Here is a 23,685-nt window from a genome sequence, read left to right as displayed (position 1 = left end):
TGGGTTAAAGAAAAAAGGAAAAAATTCCAGAAACCATGCTCTGTATTATTTCTACCTTGTTTTGTATGTTTTAGATATATCTAGATTTATTTTTTTTCCAAAAGGGAAGTGCTTTGAATTGAGAAAATAATATAGACTCAGAGAAAGTACTGAAACTTTAAAAATAGTTGCCTCCCTTTATTGAGAACTGAATGTACCAAGATCGGTGTGCCCTAATGTGTCCCTGGAAATCTGGGTAGCAGATGCTCTGTTCTGGGTCATATGACCACAAGGGCTTAGAAAGGAACTGCTGCCTACCTGCCTTTCCCACATATAGATATACTGGGGGGATTTTGTCATCCCCCGCCCTGCGATCCCCTCAGCCAAAACTAGCCCATTTTTAAACTTCATCCTTTTCTTTGGCCGCTCTCTTCCTGCCACAACGAATTTAGTCTCATTGGAGAGTTCTCCTGCTTGCAGTCATCCTATTCTTCCAATTTGCTGAACTGGAAGGAATTAAAAGGGCTGCAGTAAAATGGCCACATTAAATTCTTGGTGACTTGCAAATATACCATCGCTTCTAATCAGCTTTCCATTTTCAAACTTTAAATATACACTTGTTATCTCGACTGAGTAACTATATGCTGTATAAAGGTATGCAATTCACCGCAATTACACAAAACCAAGAACAAAGGGGGGAGGGGCTTGAGCTCCTGAAGGAAAGGGAACCATAAACAAAAGCCAAGTTACACTACCCCTTATTTCGTAGGAAACAAGTTTTAATATTAGTCCCTCCCCCCTCCCCTTTTAATTCTACTGTCTCCGAGTCAGCTTGACTCCTGGCGACTCAGTCCCTGCATTTTTCTTGGCAAGCTTTCCCAAAATGATTTGTCATCGTATCCTTCCTAGGGCTGAGAAAGAATGAATGACCCAAGACAACCCCGTTGGCTTTGTGCCTCAGGCAGGATTTAGCACTCACACTTTCCCGGTTTTTGGCCTGATGCCTTAATCCCCACCCCAGGGGCTCGATTTCCCGCTAACCCCATCCAACTCTATGAAGCTTCACCCCCCCACCCCCCCCACGCTGTAAGAAACGCGACCAGCAGAGTTCTCGCAAGACTCTCGGCTTAGGCGCTACGGCGCCCCCTGCTGGGCGGCTCTAAGCCCACGCCTTCGCGGTAGGCGGGCTGGATCCGTCAGCTCATTTCTTCCCAGCTTCAGTTGCATCATGGCGGCTCGGAGCCTGGGCGGCTCAGGCCTGCTTGCGCGGAACCTGTCGTGCCTTCTTCTCCTTCTTTCAACCGACCTGCGGGCCCGGCAGGCCTGTTAGTACCGGGTGGGGGAAACCAGTGCGGGGCTGCAGGCAGCCCAAGGCAGGTACGTCCTCGAAAGGCGGAGGCGAGCGAGGGTGGCTGAGCCTGTTGGCTAGCGAAGGGCGAGTGGGGTGACCCGTGGCTTGGGGGCTAATTAAGCCATGGAAAGCGGGTTGGGGTGGGGTGGACCCGAGGTTTTGCGTGGCCTCGAAAACCCCCTGCCGGGAAACGAAGCGTGGAAAAGAGGCAGAAGATAAGCGTCTGTAGGATGAAACCGGAATCGGCCGATTTAGCCCGGCTCCTCCTTCGAGGCGTTGTGGCTGCTGTGCAAACACGCCTCTCCCGTGGCGCCCTTCGGCTCAGTGCTTGTTTTCTCGCTGCTGAACATTTCAAGGGCTGGAGCCTCGTGGCTCCTCTCTGGGCACACACACAGCCTTGCATGCGTGTTTTCCTTCCCGCTCCTCTGCCCATCCCGGAAAATACGTTATCCTCCCTTTTTCTAGCAGCTGCTAAGTCATGTCCCAAAAGTTGCTTTTTTTTCCCTCCAAGAGGCAACTGGAGTTCCTTGTTTTTTTCTTTGAAGACGTTTTGGCTTCTCATCCACCAAGAAGCTTCTTCAGCTCTTGACTTGGATGGTGGGGAATGGAAGGATTTATATTTATACAGCTGGTCATTGGCAAGGAATATAAATCCTTCCATTCCCCACCATCTCTAGTCGGAGCTAAAGAAGCTTCTGGGGTGAGAAGCGAAAAACAAAGACAAACCGAGGAAGTCCAGTTGCCTCCTGAAAAAGCATCTTTGGGGCAAAAGATGACTGAGAATCTCTACACAGATTTTCTGCTAAGTAATGGTTAATAACCTAATCAAAGCTGAATTTAAAAAAAAATAAATAAAATTGCACGGTAATATTAAATGCCACATTTTCTTCCCTGTTCCAAATGCATCAAGAGCTGGACCAGGTCAAAAGATGGATTAGGCAATAGTATTGCAGTTGATGGAGTTCAGCCCGGTAGTCAAGGGGATGCCCTTTGGAAGCTCACAACCCTGGAAAGCTATGGCTCCTTTCCAGTGCTGCTTTCCAGGAGCCAGCATTTAGGACAATGCTTCCTTGGTTCAAGGGATAATAAACAGCCACTGATTGTAGCAGCTTTTGATACTTGGGTCCTCTGTGAACATGCTGAGCTAGTCCCCTCTTAAAACTCTCTAACTTGGCTATTAAAATAACAGAGGTAAATTCTCCAGTTGAATAATGCAGCATGTTAGATATGGATAGTGGTGATCCATTGATTGCTTATTTGCCGTCAGATGGTTTTCGACTCCTAGTGACTAGCTCATTATACTTTTTGGCCTTCATTTACTCGGTGATAAACAGATTGCAATTGTAAAGCTTTCTAGTTACTACAGTATTTAAAGTTGTTTTACATTAGTTGGAGGGTTGCATTAGAATATAGATGCACTTTATGCTCTGGGGCTCACATGTTACTGCCCTGTTCTTTAGAGAAGCTTTGGCAAAATTTCTGTTGGTCATTTTATTGATATTCCTGTTATTTGATTTGTCAATTCATAATGGGCTTGGTTGTGCAGTTTTTTTTTAACTGAATGTAAGACAGACAAATTGTTATGAGACTATAAATGACTGCCGGTATTATTTGTATATGTTTTGTACATAATCCAGAAACTTGGGTGATGGGTGACTTTACAATCAAATCAAATTCCTTTGCACATCAGTAACTTTGATCTGTAACTTTGATCAACAATGACAATGGTAGAATAATAGATGATAGACTGTGGTTATTATTACATATCCAGATATTGCTACTTTTATTAAGTGTATCCATATCATCTTAGAACAGTGCTGTGGGGGAATATGTCTCTGTTAAATCTTGGGTTTTGCTCTTTGTAAATCTCTCTTAAAATCTATGTATTGAATTATGTGCTTTTGTTGGTTTGTGAGGTAGATATTGTTTTAGGTTTTAATTATGTGATAATTCAATAAGTAGATTTCTACTTTAATACCTTTAAATATTTTTTACTTTAAAATAAGTGTAAATGCTGCTTCATGTATCTGATAATCCTTATTTTAATGATTGATTAACAAAATTTACATTCAGTATTAAAGCCATCCTATTGTGCTAGTCGTTAGCTTACTATGTTAACTAAAATTGAAGGTGCTAGAACAAATATAAAAACAACGTGTCATGATGATTGCACATAGCAATAGGATTAGGAAGTCAACTATGATTAAAGTTATATAAAATAGCAAAAGCAATAGAATTTAGACTTATATACCGCTTCATAATGCTTTATAGCCCTCTCTAAGCAGCTTACAGAGTCAGCATATTGCACCCAACAATCTGGGTCCTCATTTTATTGACCTCTGAAGGATGGAAGGCTGAGTCAACCTTGAGCCTGGTGAGATTTGAACTGCCAAATTGCAGGCAGCTGGCAGTCAGCAGAAGTAGTCTGCAGTACTGCATTGTAACCACTGAACCATTATTATACCAAAATAACTAACACAAATAATACTAAAATCTTATATGTATTTCAAATCTGAATATTAATAGTATGGCTGAAAACTATAATGCAAAAATTTGGGTAGAACCTGAAATGGGACACATGTCTTACATATAGTATGCTAGATTCTGATTATGCTGTAATGTGCTGAGTGCTATAATGCTACGCTATTTTTCCAGTACTAATATACTTTTATCATATGGGATTTGCGTTTTTCCAACTGTCTTTTCTCTCCCCCCCAAACCAAGTTGAGGTTTCTTTGATATTACTACCAGTAGCTAGATATTTTAGATATAAAAAGTTGCAGGATCTCCAGATGGAAGCCATTTCATGATTGGAGAATTACCCAGTTAGATGTCTTTAAAGTAGTTAAAGCAACTCTAAGCATACTTAATAACACCTAGGAAACATAAACATCTGCTGCAATATTTCTTACTGCTTTAACTTAAAAAAAAATTCTTGCTTCTTAATTTTTGTTAGTCTTTCTGCATGGAAGCTCCTGGGGATGATTTGATAGTTTCAGCTTCAGCAAGAGAATGCCCTATTTTGACATCTTTCTGTCATCATAACTTGTGGTAAGATATTTTGGCCTTTATTTTTTTTATCATAAACTTTATTAGGATTATACAGTGGTGAGATTCTGCCGGTTCTAGGTGGTTCGGCTGAACCATTTGTTAAATTGCTGGCTCGCCCCGCCCCTTGCCCTGCCCCTCCGCACCACTATTTATTGGCGTCGGCCCTCACAGCACACGAACCATTTGTTAAATTGCTGGCTCACCCGCCCTCCCCACCACTATTTATTGTCAATAAATAGTGGTGGGCGGGTCGGGGTGAGGAGCAGGCGAGTCAGCAATTTAACAAACGGTTCGGTGTTTTTTTTGTAATTTATTGGCCTCGGAGCACACCGAACCGTCTGTTAAATTGCTGGCTCACTTGCCCCACCCCGCCCCACCCACCATTATTTACTGGCCTCGCTTGTAGTGTTGCACAGCTTGCCTGCAGTTATTCTTTGGCTCCTCGACCACGTGGCCCAGCCTGCTTTCCTAACTTTGCCCGCAGCAGCCTCCCACTCTGTTCCCGAACGCCCATCTTGGACTGCCCCCGACCACTCCAGCAGCAGAACAGGCAAGTACACCCGAGTACTGCCCTCGGGGAAGTGGGGCTGGGAAAGGTGGTCGACCTGTGCCCTGCATGGCTGCCGGCCGCGGCCTACCCCCATCCGAACACCTTACTAGTGGCTGGCGGCCGCGTGGCTAGCGAGGTGCTTGGATGGGGTGGCCAGCGGCTGTGAACCGCTGGCTACCCCATCCAAGCGCCTCGCTAGCCACACTGCCGCCAGCCACTAGCGAGGTGTTTGGATGGGGATAGACTGCGGTCAGCAGCCGCGTGACTAGCGAGGCGCTTGGATCAGGTGGCCAGCGAGGCGCTTGGATGGGGTAACCAGTAGCTGACGGCCGCTGGCTACCCCATCCAAGCGTCTCAGCCTGCCGCCAACCCAGCAGGACTGTCCTCTCACCCGCGCGGCGCCCTACCCCATCCAGTCGCTGGGGGAGACGCGTGACTTCTCTCCGCCCAGGAACACTGGCTGCCCAGGCTGCAGCCGATGCTCCGCATCGTAATAGGCTCCAGGAGGAGAAGGGGCGCCGTCTGCCCCATTGCGAAGCTCAGTAAGAGGAACCAGAGCCGGCTGCAGGTGCAGCCAGGTGGGCGCATGCGCAGTGGGGCGCAGGCTTAAGGTGCCGCCTCCAGGCCAAGGGGTGACCCGATGGTGCGGTAAGTGCGCTGCCACCGCTGCCGCTGCTCGGGCAGAAGAGAAGGAGAGATGAAAAAGAGAAAGGGGGGGAAGAGAGATGGAGAGAAAGAGAGATGAAGGAGAGAAAGGGGGGAGAAAGAAAGAGATGAGAGAGATGAAAGAGACACACAGAGATACCTGTTTAAAAGAAAATACAGGGAGCCACAAAACCTGGGTGGGAGTAAGTGATATGGAGGTGTTTTTTTTTTTTAAATTTGATTTATATGCCGCCCTTCTCCGGAGACTCAGGGCGGCTTACAATGCGTTAAGCATTGAGTTGGCAATGCCCATCCAGGTTTAAGGCTGTGTTTAAGTGTTTACATGTGTTTAAGATTGAGTGTTTAAAGTTGCAGACCCCTGACCTACCCCGTCCGATCGCTTCACCCTGCAGCCAGCCCTGTAGGCCTGCACCTGCCTCCCACCTGGGCAGCAGTAGCCTACCTACCCCGATTGTATCACCTTGCCCTGCAGCTGGCACGAACGCCTGCCTCTGACTGCTCCAGCAGGTCATTTTTATTTAATTAATTTAATTAAGAATGCTGCAATGGGCATAAATGATGATCGATCAAAAGTGCGAGGACCTGTCAGAAATCACTTTTTTCAGCCCTCTGGGTAGTCCCTATCTGCCTATGGACTACTCAGAAGGCTGAAAAAGTTATTTTTGACTGGTCCTCGTACTTTTGACCAGTCCTCGCACTTAAGACTGTCCTCACATTTTACGTTTTGCACCCTATCTTGTCACCGTGGTGAAGAGAAGTAGTTGTGAAATGAGTGACACGGTGGTTAAGAATGCTGCAACGGGCATAAATGTGAGGATGGTCATAAGTGCGAGGACCAGTCAAAAGTATGAGGACCTGTCAGAAATCACTTTTTTCAGCCCTCTGGGTAGTCCCTATGTGTATATGGACTACTCAGAGGGCTGAAAAAGTTATTTTTGACAGGTCCTCGCACTTTTGACCACTCCTTGGACTTACAACTGTCCTCACATTTTACGTTTTGTGCCCTATCTTGTCACAGTTGTGAAATGACTGACACGGTTGTTAAGAATGCTGCAACGGGCATAAATGTGAGGATGGTCATAAGGGTGAGGACTGGTCAAAAGTGTGAGGACCAGTCAGAAATGACTTTTTTCAGCCCTCTGAGTAGTCCCTATGCACATAGCCACATCCACCCAGTCACATGACCAGCTAGACACGCCCACCCGGTCACACGACCAGCTAGCCACGCCTACCAACTAAGCCACGCCCACATAACCGGTTAAAAAAATTGAATCCCACCACTGGGATTATACCTGGATAAATTAATTTATCATGTTGTTTCGTATTGCTGCCTTCAAATTAAATATTAGGCAGCATGCATTCTTAAAAAAAAGATTAGAACTTTCTTGTGATATCCTTGGTTTTATCATAAGCCAAGATATTTTATTCTAGTCTAATTATTACAGACCAAAATATCTTATATTTTTATTAGGTAACAGCAGTCCTGTCCTGGATTTCTAAATAGTGAAGCATCTGGAGTTAAAATCATGACTTCGAGACGAACAGATGTTCCTGGTAAAACTAACTGATACAGAATTCATATATATATTGAAATAGGGTGCACTATTGATTCTAACAAATACTTAGTTTCCAATTAAAGTTTCTGAAGGGTTTTATAAATACTGTTTTAAGGAGAGTTTACCGGTATTTACATCTAGGAGTCTGTATAACTGAGTCGAAGGCTAGAGAAATGGATGGTTAGACTCTCCTGAATTTATTCAAGAATAATTGAATATGTTGTGAACTGCTCAGAATTGCTTAGAATGGGGCAGCCATATAATTTTTAAAAAGAAATAAGCAAAGTAAGCAGGGTTCTGTCTCTGTTTAATTTGGATTCCTCTTTGAATAGGAGGTTGGACTTGATGGTGTAAGTTTTTTTTTTAAAGCTCTATGATTTTAATACTCTGAAATTCTGGCTCTGCTCTTATATATATAGTTACCTCAGTTAGTTTTGAACTAAAATGTTATGCCTGTTAGCTTTCTTTTTTAAGTCGAGATTAATTAAAATTAATTAATTAATACAAAATGAGTAGCTGTTATTAGAAAAACACTATATTTTTATATTTAAAAATAGCTTTTATTTGCTATCTATTGGTTTATGTATGTAGTTATTCTGATGTTCATTTGTATTCTTTTGAGTCCTGATTAAATTGCTATTGAGCATGTTTGTTTTGATTGGAGAGCTAGTGTGCCTCTGTTCCATGTCCATATGTGGAAAAAAGTTAGCGATTTGGGGGTAGTACATTAGGCTATTATACATCTTTAATCAGGAATAGAAAATATTTCAAAATCCTCATGCATTTATAAGTAAAATGTTCAGCCTTTTCATACTGCCTCTCTTCCCGGTATTTTGAAGAAAGCAAACTGGATGTCTGAACTAATTGTGGAAATTGCTATAAAGAGAAGCTAAAGACAAGACAAAATTTTCAGGAAGTAATTTAATAAAGGGTTTCAGAGAACTATTAGAAGAGACAAGAGCAGTATTACAATGGCGTCTTTAAAGTCACTGAAGATGGAAACAGACATGGAAAAACAAAGTTTTCCAAAATATTTCTGAATTCAGAAAAAGATTCCAACCTCAAATTGGTGTGCTAATGGACATTAATGGGCAGATAGTAATTGATTCAAAGATTGATCAAAGATAGAAGATGTATATTAAAACACACTACAAATGAACAGAGATATCAACATCCAAGATATCTTTAAAAATATTCCCTACTTAAAAATACTAGAAATAAATCAAACCACAGAATAAGACTTAAATATCCAGCAAATCTGGATAATGACACAGTGTTCTTGTCTGGGGACTAAAAATCTATCTCAGGGGTCCCAAGCTCTTCAGCTCATTAATCCCTTCATGAAGTTTCAGATTGTTCATTGACCCCCAAACATTTATTATATTAAAATGATTTAATAAATATTGCTTTAATGCTATTAGGCATAGTAAAAATCACAACAACAATCTCATCAAGCCTTGGAGGTTGATGCTGGCCATTTTCTGGAACCCTGATCTATATTCTAATAGCAGAAAAATGAGACATAAATGAGTATGCAAACTATTGTGTAATATCCATAATTTCACTTACTAAAAATGATGCTTAGACTCATCCAATACTCAATGGAAAACGAGATGACACGTGTTCAAACTGGCTTTAGTAAAGGCCAAGTAACACCAAATGTTATTGCTGATGTATGCTGTATAATTGAGAAAGCCAAAGAATATCATAAAAAGAAGCCAGCCTGTGCTTCCTTGATTACAGAAAAATCAATTGTATCAATCATATTAAGCTAGAGAATGTGGTTAGAAAAACGGGAATCTCAGAACATCTCATTGCTTTAGGGAAAAAACTATGTTTTTGGATAGAACATAATGAAATGTACTGGTTCCCTATTGGCTAAGGAGGAAAAACAAGGCCATAGTCTCTCCCCTTATTTATTTAACTTAATGCTGAACATATATTAAAGGAAACTGGACTGGAAGAATATGAACATGGTTTAAAATTGAAGAAAGATCCAAAACCTGTGTTATATTGATGACACTACTCCGATAGCTGAAAATACAGAGGAGCGCCAAGATCTAGTAATACAGGTAGTCTTGCTTACTGATCACTTGTTCAGCAGCTGTTCAAAGTTGTGATGGTTCTGAACAAGTGATACTTACTGACCAGTCCTTGGTCATGTGATTGTCATTTGCGACCTTCCCTGTCAGTTTGCCACAGGCAAAGTCAGCAGGATATGCCAGCAAGTAATATCTAAAGTTACTCTGGTAATTCCCTCCCCTCCCCCCCGCCCAGCCCTCCTGCATACACATCCCATCGTCACACACACACACACACACACACACAAACACACAAACACACATACATACACACACCGGTGTCTTCCCAATTCGTGCCACAGCACACTCTGGCATCTTCTAGCTCATAAGTGGCCTTTGCTGGTCCTGCCACAGCTTTCCCCAGCTTCCCCCTCTATAGCGTTCCTGCCCTCCTCACTTGGGACTCTTTTCATTTTAATGACTCGCATGTCTTGGGGAAATGATGTTAATCAGGATTGCTAGCATTATGTCATTAAGAGTCTGGTCATATGACATTGCTCTCTATGACTGCATCGCTTAGCAATTGCAATCTCAGTTCAATTGCTATCATAACCTAGGGACTACCTGTAATAGTCAAGGAGTGCACTGAATGAATAGGACCAAAACTAAATACGAAAAACAAACTAATGGCAAGAGATCCAACAACCAGCCATAGAATTGACAGTGAAGATATAGGAGAGATGGATAGCTTCTGCCTTTTAGGATCAACTCTTAACAATAAAGGTACAATCAAATATAAATCAGGGCCTTGGAAAAGATATTCATAGGCCAGGTTGTATCTATAATTTATTTATTATTTATTCATTCACTTTCTTTAACCACCCATCTCGGTTAATGACTCCAGACAGTTTACAATTCAAAAAATATATTACAATTAGAACACTGAAAGCACTTTAAAACAATAAAAACATTCAGAATAAATAAACATAGCAGCCGAGATACTTGGTCAGTTAGTAAAACAGCCAGGAAGTGGGATCCTTGATACATTCAAGATCCCAGACTTGGGAACATAGCCACGTTTATAGGACCTTTCAAAAGGCTAACAGGCCATTCTATCTCCGAAGGGAGGATGTTCCATAAAGGAGGAGTCACTGTGGAAAAAGCACGTGTTGTAACCCCCGCCAGTCAATACTCTTTGGCTGACAGGATCTGCAGCATGCCCATTCTGCTGGATTGGGTTGGACTGGTAGAGATGATCCCTCAGGTAACCCAGTCTCAAGCTATGTAGCCATGACAATTAGCACCTTGAATTGCACCCAGAAATATACTGGTAACCAATGAAGCTCTCGCAGAAGTGGTGTTACATATATCTTTGAAAAAGCAGGATTAAAAGTTTAAAAGAATATTGTCATTTTTTGAACTTTGGTGTTGGAGAAGCCTTCTGAGAATACCGTGGACATCCAGGCAAACAAATAGATTATTGAACAAATCAATCCAGAGTTCTCACTTGAAGCATAATGACCAGGCTCAAATTATCCTACTTTTGGATACATTATGCAAAGACCTAGCTCTCTGGAGAAGGCTAGGAAAAGTGGGGGAAAAGAAAAGAGGATGACTAGCAGCAAAGTGGGTGGCTTAAGTGGCAGTGCAGTACACCATTTGAAGATCAGGTTGGGGAAAGATCATCGTGGAGAAAGTCTAGCAATGTAGTTGACACCAGCTTTCTGCCACATAATTAGTCAATCCATTTGCACTTTATTAAAAGGAAATCTGGTTCATACGCTGTCCTAAATATCCTTATATTGAAGGACATCAATTAGTAAGTCAATGGTATATATAAGTTTTTGACATTAAAAATTGTGTTTTAATAATTCAGCCATAACAACATTTCTAAAACATTTGGCTGGAAATTTTGTAGCCATACATTTTTTTACATGTCACATTTGAAATAAACGTATGAAATAGAAGATGTTTAAATCAAGAATGGGCAACCATGATCCTAGGGCCGTGATGGCAAACCTATAGCACGCATGCCCAAAGTGGCATGCAAAGCCATGTCACCCGGCACGCCACAGCCTTGCCTGTTTGTCTTCTGGGTTTCTGGCGCACATGCACACGTGACGATCAGCTGTCCTTCGCGCATGTGGCAGTGCAGAAAACTGGTGTGCGTATGCACGCCGGCCAGCTGATCGTCATGCGCACTAGAACCTGTAAGTTTAGCTTTTCTGGAGCGCGGCCCCGACGAGCGCATGCACACTCATGCGATGTTTCCGCACAACTGTAACTGTCGCCATTACTGTGGCGACAGTAATCTTTAAACTAAAGATATTTATCAGAAATATCAGAAGATATTTTGCAAGGGGTCAGGTGAGATTGTTGAATCTGTTTTTTCTCTAGCAGTAACTGCTATGAGTGGGAATATGGGTAAAAAGGTATGCCAAGAAGAAATGCAGATTCAGTTACAATTAGTGTCCTTATCTGCCTCTTGCTTTAGGCTTGTCCATCTTTTCTAAGCAGTGCGGACCTCAATAGGAAAGATTGCCATCCTATATTAGGTCATGATATAATGTGTTGCACTTTATTTGGTTGTAAATGCTGTGTTAGTTGAATCAAAGGTGTTTCAAAATTATGGCACTGATCCTAGAAGGCCCTTGATGAAAGAAGGGCTAATATTATCTATTCTGCTTATGAAAAGGTAAAACACTAAAAATCCAAATTATTGTGTGAAATCTCAATCTGTGTCCTTAGCTATAGAACATGGCTCTGGAAGCCTTCTAGGGAAGATATCCCAGCCAATTGGAATGAATCGTCGGGCATTCAATTATGATGATGCCTTGGAGGATACAGCACCAATGACTCCTCCTCCTTCAAACATGACCACCAATATCTTATGGAAAGAACCAGTCATTCCAGATCACAGATATGAAAAGATTTCCCAGGTATGCAGTTTGTTGAGCTAATAAATAAATAGCATAAGATTTCTAATGATACTGTCCTGTTGGAGGGGATGGTCATCTCCCAACTAAAATTAAACATATCGAAGCATTTGATTGGAAGAGGTGATAGATTTTTTTAAAGCCATACATCCATAGAGGTAAACAGCTTTTAAAAATGACATAGTTCTGCACTGATCAGACTTGCTAAAACATTTCTTATAAAATGAATGAGAGACAACAATGGAGAGCAAGTATGATTCTTAGAGTACTTTGAACAAAGGCATGTATTGTAATTAAAACTTTTTATATGAAAAAGCATACAGGTAGTCCCTTGACTTCCAGCCACAATTGGGATGGGAACTTTTGCCACTAAGCAATGCAGTCATGAAGTGAGTCATCATGTGACCGTTTCTTTGACATTTTTTTGCTGAGGTTGTTAAGCAGAATAGATTTCCCCCATTGACTTCGCTTGTCAGAAGTCATTTGGGAAGGTTAGACATGGTGATCACATAACCTCAGGATGCTGCAACCATCATAAATACCTGCTGATTGCGGAGGGCCTGAATCACAGTCATTTGACTAGGGACACTGTAATACAGGTAGTCCTTGACTTACAGCAGTTTGCTTAGTGACCATTCAAAGTTACAATGGCAGTGGAAAAAGTGACTTTTGGCCATTTTTCAGACTTATGACCATTGCAGCTTCCTCATAGTCACATGATTTACATTTGGATGATTGACCAGTGACTCACATTTATGACGGATGCAGTGTTCCTGGGTCATGTGATCCCCTTTTGCAACCTCCTGACAAGGGCAATGGGGAAGCCAGATTCACTTAACAGCCGGGTTACTAATTGAACAACTGCAGTGATTCACTTAACAAATGTGGCAAGAAAAGTTGTAAAATGGGGCAAAACTCACTTAACAAATTTCTCACTTACTGACAAATTTTGGGCTCAATTGTGGTTGTAAGTTGAGGACTATCTGTAGTTGTAAATACAAGGACTGATTACAAGTGACTTTTTCAGTACTGTCATAACTAGACGAATAGGTGTAAATTGAGGATTATATGTCTTCTACACTGAGTATAAACTGTGTACTCTGAATATTTTGCAAATTTTAGGTTAAATTGAAGGAAATGAGATAAAATCTGCAAGCCCACTTTACTCATTCTTTAAAGTCTTTATTACTGTTTTAATATAGAAGGAATTGATACTTATAGTACAGATTGAGCTATATAAAGATAGGAAATTTATAAATGAGCTGTACTAGGCTTAAATAACAAATAACTTCATGTTACTCAATTTTAACTTTGTATCTTTTATATAACTGAGAGGGGTTTTATAATAAGGGAACGAAGCAGTTGTGATTGTTATTCTGATATATGGTCTACTTTTTAGAAATAGTGAATAGTCCAAAAATTGTGCTTGTGTCTTTAAGCAGGAAAATGAATGAGAGAATTATTGCATAAAAAGCCTTTTTAGCTATTTCTGTAGCTAGACTTTTTCTAGTGAAAATAAAAGAAGTTTCTTTAGGTGAATTCTTGTTATCAGTTGGCTACAAGAATGGTTGTTTCAAAATGTTGTACAGTGTTTCATATTGTAGGCAAGAGAGTGGAAATATGTCAGCTCAAGATTATTGTGTTCAATGCAAGTTCCAAAAGTTTTGTCCATGAGATCAGAAGTTGAAATTTTAGCTGAAATTCTCCTAATTTTGTCTCTTTTTCCAAAATTGCATCTGGCTTCCTCTGTATAGGTTGGGGAAGGGGAAACTAGCACACATCCCTCTGCCAAAATCCCCCCATCTTCATCTGAGGGGAACAAGACACCTGTAGTGAAGGCCAAAGCCACCCACATCATCATGAATTCTCTTATAGCAAGTAAGAGCTCTTGCATTCCTTTGGTAGGCAAGTTAATTTCTGCAGAGAATTTTGCAATGTAACTTGTATCCCGTTTATTTATGAATTATTCCTGACCTTCTTCTGAATTATTTATTTATTAAATTTATATAGATCTCACCAAAAGTCACTATGGGCGGTGTATAACAAAGCTAAAACAGCGAATAAGTACATAAAGCCACTAACAGATGAAGGGATGGAGCTGTCTTACAATGCCCTGGGATCCTCAGGCTTGCTGGCATAACCAAGTCTTAAGGGGCCTTTGAAAGCTCAAAGTGGTGAAACCAGTCTTCTCTCAGTGTAAAGAAGATTCCACAGTGCGGGCATCCGCCCTCTAGAGCCTGCCAAACAAGGTTTCCTAGCAGATGGGTGTTGTAAGATGCCCTCTCTGCTGGATCTTCCATATGTCCCTGCGAAGGGTTCCACAGGCCCCCTTTACCTAAGAGGGCTTGTGTCACGCAAAACAGGACTGTGTGGGGTGGCAGTTTGCAGACTGAGAAGTACTGCTGCTTCACCACTCTTACTGCCACAAAGTAGGCCTTAATAGAGGCTCTAACCTTTGTTCAGTTCAGTTCCTCTCCATTTGAGGTACTCTAGACATCTCTTCTCCCATTTCATCTCTCTCAGCTCCTTTGTAAACCATGTGGGGGTGATGAGTTCTGTGAAAGGGGAGAGGTCGCATACTCAGGATCTAATCCAAAACCTCAGTTGCCCCTTTATTCCTAGTGGTAAATAAGGTTTGGAAGGACTGTGCAGGAGACCAATAGGAACAACCCTCAGCCCCCACAGAAATTACACTGGGTCCATCAGTCATCAGGGGTGGATCAATGTAATAGATCCAGCCTCCCTGCAGTGCATATTGCTGCCAAAAAATCCCATGATAATCAAGGCATGATCTGACCATGAAAAAGGGGACACCAAAAGCTCCCTCAATTGAGGATTACAGCCACTGCTCCCAACAGGAATTTCAGATCTGGTGTGTGACCACAGTCCCATGTTTGGCTCTTGATGATCTGGGATACACCCTTGGCTGTCATGGTAGCTATGAAGTCCTGAGCTTCTTAGACCCTGTTTCCACAGAAGGCAGATGGAAGTCCCCTCCAAGAACATAAGTCAGGGGAAATCCTCTGCCAACCAGGAATGAAATCAGGAACTCAGGCAGGGAAGTTGCCGTGCAGCAGGGAACCTGGTACAATAGCCACACTCCCAACTGAGCCAAGTCAGAATTATGACATAGTTCTATTTGTGCAGAGAAAAATTGCATGCCATACTAGGAGGTAACATCTTTAAATGATAAATAAAATGTCCTAACAACCCTTTGATTCTCGTACCTGTTATACCTCTGTGAAAAATTTAAAAAACATGTTTACAGGGCCTGTAGTACTGTATTGCACTTTTTGTGACAGTATTGATCTTCTGCTGCCATCTACCATTCATTAGTTTCTGGCTAACACATTTCATTTGTCCAACAAATGATGTCCTTAAATAAATGGCTGTGAGAGGCAACTTCTTGCCATTTGTGTAGTAGTAGCTGCTACATCTTTGTGGGAAATAACATACTGACGAATGGAGAATTATGTTGAAAATAATGGTCTGCCAAAAGTTGGCAATAATATACATTCTGTTAATGGGCAGATAATTAGAAAATAGCCTGTGTAACTTCATAATGAGTGCTTGAATTAAGGCTATAAAACAATGTAATTTAAAGCTTTCTACCCCTTTCTGTGTTTGGTTTGCCTTAGCTTTAGAAACATCTGTTCTTGAATTTTATTTATTTATTTGATTGATTGATTGAATGATATGCTGCCTTAATTTTTGTGGAACTCCAGGCAGTTCACATAATGCTTCTGTCTCCTATTTTCTCCACAACGATAATGCCGTGAGGTGAGTTGGGCTAAAAGGGAATAATTGGCCCAAAGTTAGTCAGCTGGCTTTTTTCTGCCTAAGGCAGGACTAGAACTCTTATCATGTTTTCCCGAAAATAAGACATGTCCAGATAATAAGCTCAATCGGGCTTTTCAGCGCATGCGATAATATAAGCCACCTCCACAAAATAAGCCCCCCCACCAACTACTTACACGCATGCGCAGCCGGTCCCGCCATTTCCTCTGGTTGCTTGCCGTGCAACCAAAATGAGTTGAGGCGAGGCCGGGAGGGGGTGAAGGGGGGACATCCCCTCCCTCCCTGTTCTTCGCGCCGGCCAAGCAGCCCAACACATCCCACCCCACCCCAGTGGCAACAGCAGCCTGGCTGCTTCCCTTCCCCACCATCTCTTTATCGAGAGGTGGGGCAGGGGAGAGAAGCAAGACGCGTGGAGCAAGACGTGGCTCCCCTTGTCGTCTCTTCTTTCCCGCCCCCTGGCCGGGCATGGCAGGGCTCCTGCCCCTTTCTTAGCCACCTGCCCCCTTTAGGGATGCAATTTGGGGGGTGGCAGGTGGGGCGGGCGAGAAGTGGGATGCAGGTCTTACCATTCAAGCTCCATCGCTTTCCTCGCCATTGTGTCCAGGGAAACACGCTGTAAAAGAAAACCTTGCAAGTTCAAGAAGTTTGATTGAACTCACAAGGTTTTCTTTTACAGCGTGTTTCCCTGGACACAGTGGCAAGGAATGCGACGGAACTGGAAAGGTAAGACACTTGTCCCGCTTCTCACCCACCCTACCTGCTACCCCCAAATTGCATCCCTAAAGGGGTCTGGTGGCTAAGCGAGAGGCAGGAGCCCTGTCATGCCTGGCGAGGGGGGGGAGAAGAGATGGCAAGGGGAGCCACGTCTCGCTCCATGCGTCTCACTTCTCCGTCCCACCTGCCACCCCTCTCGATAAAGAGACAGTGGGGAAGGGAAGCAGCTGTTGCCATTGGGATGGAGTGGGACGTGTTGGGCTGCTCGGCCGGCGCGAAGAACAGGGAGGGGAGGTGACGGCAGCGACAGGACATCTAGTCCCACGCTTGCCAACTCCTGCACCCCCAAAATAATAAGACCTCCCCATAATAAGACCAAGCCCTTTTTTGGGGGGTCAAAAGAAAATAAGACCCTGTCTTATTTTGGGGGAAACACGGTATTTGTCTAGTAAGCACAACATTTTGAAAAATGAGTTCTACAAACCTCTATCACCCAAGGTTACTTTTCTTTCCCATTGAATTAAAATTGTCTAACAAGGTTTGCTTTAACGTAGATAATGTTTTATTTAAGAAAAATTAAAAGGTATTATAATATTTTAAACTCTATATCTTAGTGATAAAATACTTTGTTTGAATAGCTAAGAATCATGGTTTACAGCCTGTTGTTTCCTGCTAAAGACTAAAATCTTGATTTTAGATATGAGTTTAAATAGTATAGACTTGGATGACTAATAATCTGCTTCATCTTTAACCGAAAACAGAAACAGGGAATGGGAGTGTTTTTGACAAATAAAAAAAAAACTGAAGGGGATAGTAGAACTTAATACTGCTTTTGTGCTTGGTTGCCTCCTTAGCAAGTTTTTATTTGTACATATAGAACATATGTAATAAATTATTACAACACATTAGAAACACCAATCTGATTATAGAACTAATTGGAGAGGGAAAGTGTGTGTTTTCATGTGTATAACAAAATCTTAAGCCATTGATACAGTTTTCTACATTATCTTGCTATTACAATCTGCAACACATCCTCATTCCATTTTCTAAAGTTTCCAAGTTCAGAATGTTTTAGAACCCTTGTTATACATGGTTTAAAGAATTTCCACACTCTGCTTTACCGGTTAGCGATTGTGGGTGCTTATGACATCACTCTTAGAAAACTGTAGTAGGCAGCAGAGTTTTGAGAAATGTGTGAATGTGTATTGTTGTCCATTCTAGAACAAACCCAGGAGAGCATTCAGCGATTTGAACAGCAGGCAGGGCTAAGAGATGTCGGCTACACTCCACACAAAGGCCTCACTGCAGAAGAAACAAAATACCATCGTGTGGCTGAGTCATTCCATGTAAGGTGTTTGGGGCCTGCTGTGCTTTAGCCAGTTTATTACTCTAGTTGGTAGAGATGGTTAGTTATTACTTTACAGAACCAAGTCTGGAGGGAGAGACATCTATTGCTGTGCATCTTTGATACACTGTGATTCATTATTTTTTGTGTTATTGTACTTTTTTGGATGTGTGTTAAAAATCCGTGTGAATGGGGAATGTGCCAAGTTTGTTAATTCAGAACTGGAAAATTCTGGCAAACCGTACATCATTCCATTTTTTTTCCTGGACTATGCCATTACTGTATGGGTGTGGTTTGGCAGTACCCAGAAGTGAATCTTCTGAACCAGAAGTGGCTAATGTACGATAATGGAGCATTTCAAGACATTTCTGGCCTAGATAATTTACTTCTAGAAACCACTTCTCCAGAACTGCATGATCTGTTGGGAAATAGTATTGTGAATTCTTGATTCAGTATCAATGCATTGGCAGTGAAAGTAACACTATAACCTTGTTTCCATGGTATCACAATCTAGCCTTTCTGAGGAAGGGCATTTCAACCTTCTATTACAGGTAGTCCTTGACTTATGACCACAATTGAGCCCCAAATTTATGTTTGCTAAGTGAAACATTTGTTAAGCGAGTTTGCCCCATTTTACGACTTTTCCTGCCACAGTTGTTAAGTGAATCATTGCATTTGTGAAGTGCAACTTAACATGGTTGTTAAATTGACTTTGCTTGTCAGAAGGTCTCAAAAGGTGACATGATTCCAGGACACTGCAACCTGGAATCATGAACCATAAATATGAACCCCTTGCCAAGCATCCGAATTTTAATCATGTGACCATTGGGATGCTGCAATAGTCATAAGTATGGAAAACAGTCATAAGTCACTTTTTGCAGTGCTATTGTAACTTTGAATGGTCACTAAATGAAGTAGTGTAAGTCGAGGACTACCTGGTCTTTTTTCTTAGCAGCCCATTGCAGTTGGGCAGAATAGCTAAGTAGCAATAGAGAAATGTGGCTTCAAAATGGTAGGCTCTGAAATATGTCTACTCATTTCCATAAGAACCTATAATCTTGAACTAAGTTTTTAAAAACATACCACCAAATGCTTTCATAAAGTTGCAGTGAAAAAAATGTGAAATCATTTTTTTTATTATTGGTGGGATCTAGGTTAAATTTAGAAAAGTTTCCAGATGTTTGTATGTTGCTTTTCTAACAGAATTTGAAGATGCAAAGTGGAGAGATGGTAAAAGAAGATAAACAGGCCTCTTCTGCCCAGTCCACACCAAGCAACACTCCTCATTCTTCTCCTAAGCGCTCATACAGGTACATTTCATAAAAGGAAAATAAAATCACAAATTGTCTGAATGTCTTGATGACCCAGATTCCTTTGCATATTTTAAGTGTTCATATTAGGAATCTGTTTTAATTCTCCAGAATCAAAGGTTCTCCGGGGTTCTTACAGTTAAGTATTTTATCAAAGTATTTTATCATATAAAGTTCCTCTAGATTTATGTTCTGTTTTAAATTTACTTGGAGTGAGGGTATCTGTTGAGAAGAGGTGCTTGGGGAAATCTGGTGCACAAAAATCTGGTTCCCCTGTTTTGATTTCTTTTTTTTTCATTGAAGAAGCTGGTTTAGTCATGGAGCTTATGCTTCGGTCACTGGTCCTGATCGTGGCCCCATGGATTCCAACAGTGGTGACAGTGATAAAGTACCATCTGAAAAATGGAGCATTTTTGGACCTAGAGCTCTTCAGAGATCTGCTACTGAATCAGGTATAGTATTATTTTGAGAAAACATGGTTTTTATATAGAAAGAACAAATTAAATATACTTTACAAAGGTTCAGAATTTAAAAAGTGGCCCTGTAAGGGAGATGGGCAGTTTCTAAATGAGATAGATAAAGTATAAATTAAGATCAGAAATCCAATTTTAGATTAAAAAATTAAGGCTAGAAAGAAGAAAATATATCAAAAGCCTTAAAAATAAAATACGATTTGAAGCAGTTTTGAATTGGAATTGCAGAACTTCTATCCTGTTACAAGGATACAGCTTTTTGCAAATGGTAGCACAGGTCTTGGATAGTGCAGTCATGAAACTTATAATGAGTAGCATCAACTCTGTCTTGAATGTTGAATACTATTTCCCTACTTTCTAGGATTATTATTACTATTTCCCTACTTTCTAGGATCTAGCTTATGGTAACGTTTTCTGTACTAAAATTTGATAAACTTTTGTAAATGGATTAGAGTAGAACTGGAATCCTCAATTATTGAAAAGGAGGGTGTAAATCCCAGGAGGTTATTACTGAGATACCATTGTGGGAGAGCAGCAGTGTCGCTATTTCCCAAATTTCCTGATGCCAAGAGGAGGTAGGGTAGTGCTGATTGATAGGATACATGGCTCTGTTGGAACTGGTTATCTGCAGATGCTGAATTCCTATGTTGGGCTATAGGAACAAGGTATCTTGCTTATATACTACTCACCTTGCTGGGCGGCAAGATCCTTTCTAGTGCTCATCATAGCTTTGGGGATAGAATATCCTTGGCTGCTCGTGTTATGGATCTTTATGTTCTCGAGAGGGTTTAGGAATTCGTGGTCACAATGCAACCTTGTGTTTGTTCCAACTAATCTCAGGTCTGTGACACATTGGCGGCCATATGTGAGATCTTGTTTTTTTGTGCATGAACATCTGATCTCAAATTGAAGAATATGAGAGCTAGTCTTTGCCTTGTCAGATCATACTCTGGTGATTACAATACTAATTTTTCTAAAAACTCCCAGAAAGGTTCTCTTAAAACGACCTGCCCCACATGTCTGATAGATCTGGATAGATTCCAGGGGCACTCCAGAATGTTCTCAGCAATGTCATAGGCAATTGTTTTGAACATCTGGTTGATCTCTGGAATATGGAGGTGAATATGGAGGGCACTCAATGCAGTGACCATTCATTGAATAGATAAGAGCTTATGCATGAGCTTAAATCATGGTAATAAAGATTATGATATGATAAAGCCATCCACTTTTTACTTCTCTACTCTGATTGTGTTCTTGCAGTTCTATTTAAGGTGCCCTGTGCCTGTTTAGGATGCAGGAAGATTTTTCTGAGCATCAGTTCAAAATTTTGGGGAAACATTTTGCTAATAAAATCATTACACATCATTGGCTCTGGCTTGGACTGCGCATGGGTTAAGTCAGAGGAGGTGATAGGACTCTGAATGATAGGATTATCTCAGGATGAGCTCTGCGATGTGTGTGCTAGATCCATGTCCTTTTTGGTTCTTTTGGACAGCATCGTGGGGAAGTGAGAGTCTAGATACGGAAGATAGCGAATGTCTCCTGGAGGTAGCAGTTATATCCTCCATCTTGAGGAGGTGGTGTTGCTTTCTCCTGAAGCCTTTTCTGGATCTTGCCAGACTGATAACTAGTGAGCCATGGTGGCGCAATGGTTAGAATGCAGGGCTAACTCATTGCTCACTTCAGGAGTTTGATTCTGAGTGGCTCAAGGTTGACTCAACCTTCCATCTTTCCAGGGTCAGTAAAATGAGGACCCAGCTTGTTGGGGGCAATATACTGACTCTGTAAACTGTGTGCACTCTTGTAAATTGTGTGCACTGTGAAGTGGTATTTAAGTCTAAGTGCTATTGCTATTGCTACCTCTTGGTCCCCAGCTTTCCCTTTTTGAGGATGGTTGCAGAGAATAGTGGGGCTCCAAATGGAGGTTGGTTGCCCTGGTGGATGCTGAGATTGTATGAGATCAAGGTGAGAAGGATGGAGCCTGTCCGGAAATATCATAGTGTCATGGCAAGTTATCTTCAAAGAATTGGAAAATTCCTGGTAACTTTGGAACAGCTGTTATCAGACATTGTTAGCAATATTTTCCTTTCCAAATTGGTATCTTTGCTGAAATTCTGGTTATATCTATGGTATATATAGAACTATTGAAGCGTTTATTGTAATCTGTTTCCTATTACTGTACATTGTCTTAGGAGGCTTTACCATTCAGACATATAAGGGTGCTCAGAAGCCATCTCCAATGGAACTGATGCGTATGCAAGCCACCAGGATGTCAGAGGACTCAGCAAATTTCAAGCCTCCCAAGATGGATATTCCACCTATCGAAGAGAAGAGGCAGTCTTCACACTCTCACAATCTTAAACCTCGGGACTTGAATGTGCTTGCTCCCTCTGGCTTTTAGGAGTATTTCTACTTAAGTGGCACAAGTATGTTCTTGTCATCTTGCTATCTGATCTCATCTTTAAGTAGATTCCATTCCACTCATGAATCCCTGATTTAAATAGGTGACTCTATGCCTTCTGGTTCAGAATTATAAATGGGGATGAAATGAGATCTAGGCAGCTTTCTTAATTTATTGCCTTTTTCCTCTCAAATGGCTCTCTGGGTACACTATAAATCAAAGTGATCTACCGCTGAAATTCGGACAACAAATTGTGTGCTGCTTTACGTAGCTAAACTTTAAAAAGTGTAGCTATAAAATAGTTGAAGCTGTTTTGAATATTTGTGCTCGTGCTCCCACTACTAAATTTGATGCTGCTATTCAGGCCAAATTATAAATAGACAATGTATTATTTTTTAATATCTAAATGATTTTTTTTTTAACTTGAAGGGAATCTAGAGAAAAAAAGGATTTTGTTTTGTTTTGTTTTGCTAAAATGTTGTTCTAGAAAAATTATTCTTCAAATGCATAAAAGTTCCATGTTTAAGGAAATTTAAGAATTAAATTCCCCTTCTAGACCTGTGGCATGGAATAAAATATTGTTTGTGGTGCATTTTGTTGTTGTTGAACTCAGATAATTCAGCATGAAGTGGAATGTAGGCAAATTCCTTCATTCCTAAAGTAGTCAGATTCTATTTTTAATAAAGGGATCCCAGAATTGAGATCCCTTGGAGTTTGAAAATTGTAGCCATGGCTTCTGTGAAAAGACTGTGAAACAGAATATCACTGAAACCAGACATTCCTATACATGCTTCCTTGGGAGGCAAAGGAATCCAAAATAAAATTACTTAATAGAACATGAGAAGTTTTTTAATTCAGCTGTTCAGTTTGTATTACAATTAATGATTGATTAAATGTCTATTTTTACAGATTTATATTTTAGAATCATTCACTGAAAGATGAAAAATATTTAATGTATGCTTTAAGGCAGATGAGCATATATTATGTTTGATTTCTTAGTCTAATTTTAAATGTGAAGTGAATGGTGTTATTTTACGACAGTGGGATGGAAACTTAGAAACATTCCATTACAATAAAACCTTTTTTTCTTGAACACCAAATTTGTGATTTTCACGAACCCTTTTTATGTCCTAAATTGGTCCTATATCTTATTAAATCCAAATTCCTATAAATGTAGGTGCTGCTATATCTAAGTGACTTAATAATCCATTTTTCTTCACAACAGCTGCAACTTGGACCTGTATTGCTTTGATAGTGCTGTGTCAGCTCATCACTGCTTGTACCCGGAAGACAGTGATCTTGCTTCTTGGTTAATGTTTAATTTATTTGGTAGTGTTTTGTGCTCATGTGTCTATGCCTAATACTTTTGCAGAATAAACAAACATGAATTAATCTGGAGGCATGGCTATATTTTTGCACAGTGTACAAGTACTCCTTGTTTAATGACTTCTTCAGTGACTGTTCAAAGTTGTGATGGCACTGAATGAATCTACTTATGACTGGTCCTCAAGATTCTGGCCATCCTAGCACCCAT

General features: G+C 41.0%; 1 protein-coding gene across 5 annotated transcripts; it reads left to right on the top strand.

The window, feature by feature from the left end:
• The first annotated feature begins 1,108 nt into the window (after positions 1 to 1,108).
• KIAA1191 (KIAA1191 ortholog) lies at positions 1,109 to 23,543 on the top strand. Of its 5 annotated transcripts, none has more exons than XM_087887541.1 (10): positions 1,149 to 1,356; positions 4,287 to 4,381; positions 7,069 to 7,151; positions 11,923 to 12,113; positions 13,865 to 13,988; positions 17,844 to 17,968; positions 19,171 to 19,277; positions 19,584 to 19,729; positions 21,943 to 22,176; positions 23,377 to 23,543. In XM_087887541.1, exons 3-9 carry the CDS (start codon positions 7,124 to 7,126, stop codon positions 22,149 to 22,151), a joined length of 930 nt encoding a protein of 309 aa, XP_087743667.1. In that variant the 5' UTR covers positions 1,149 to 1,356; positions 4,287 to 4,381; positions 7,069 to 7,123; the 3' UTR covers positions 22,152 to 22,176; positions 23,377 to 23,543. The 5 variants fall into 5 exon arrangements, with proteins under 5 accessions (XP_034257177.2, XP_034257161.2, XP_087743667.1 ...); XM_034401279.2 differs by having other exon boundaries at positions 19,581 to 19,729; XM_034401286.2 differs by having other exon boundaries at positions 1,109 to 1,356; positions 21,943 to 23,543.
• The last annotated feature ends 142 nt before the right edge of the window (positions 23,544 to 23,685 follow it).

This window comes from Pantherophis guttatus, chromosome 2 (assembly GCF_059756535.1).
Source record: "Pantherophis guttatus breed Tessera chromosome 2, ASM5975653v1, whole genome shotgun sequence".
Taxonomy (NCBI): domain Eukaryota; kingdom Metazoa; phylum Chordata; class Lepidosauria; order Squamata; family Colubridae; genus Pantherophis; species Pantherophis guttatus.
This window is presented reverse-complemented; position numbering and strand designations above follow the sequence as displayed.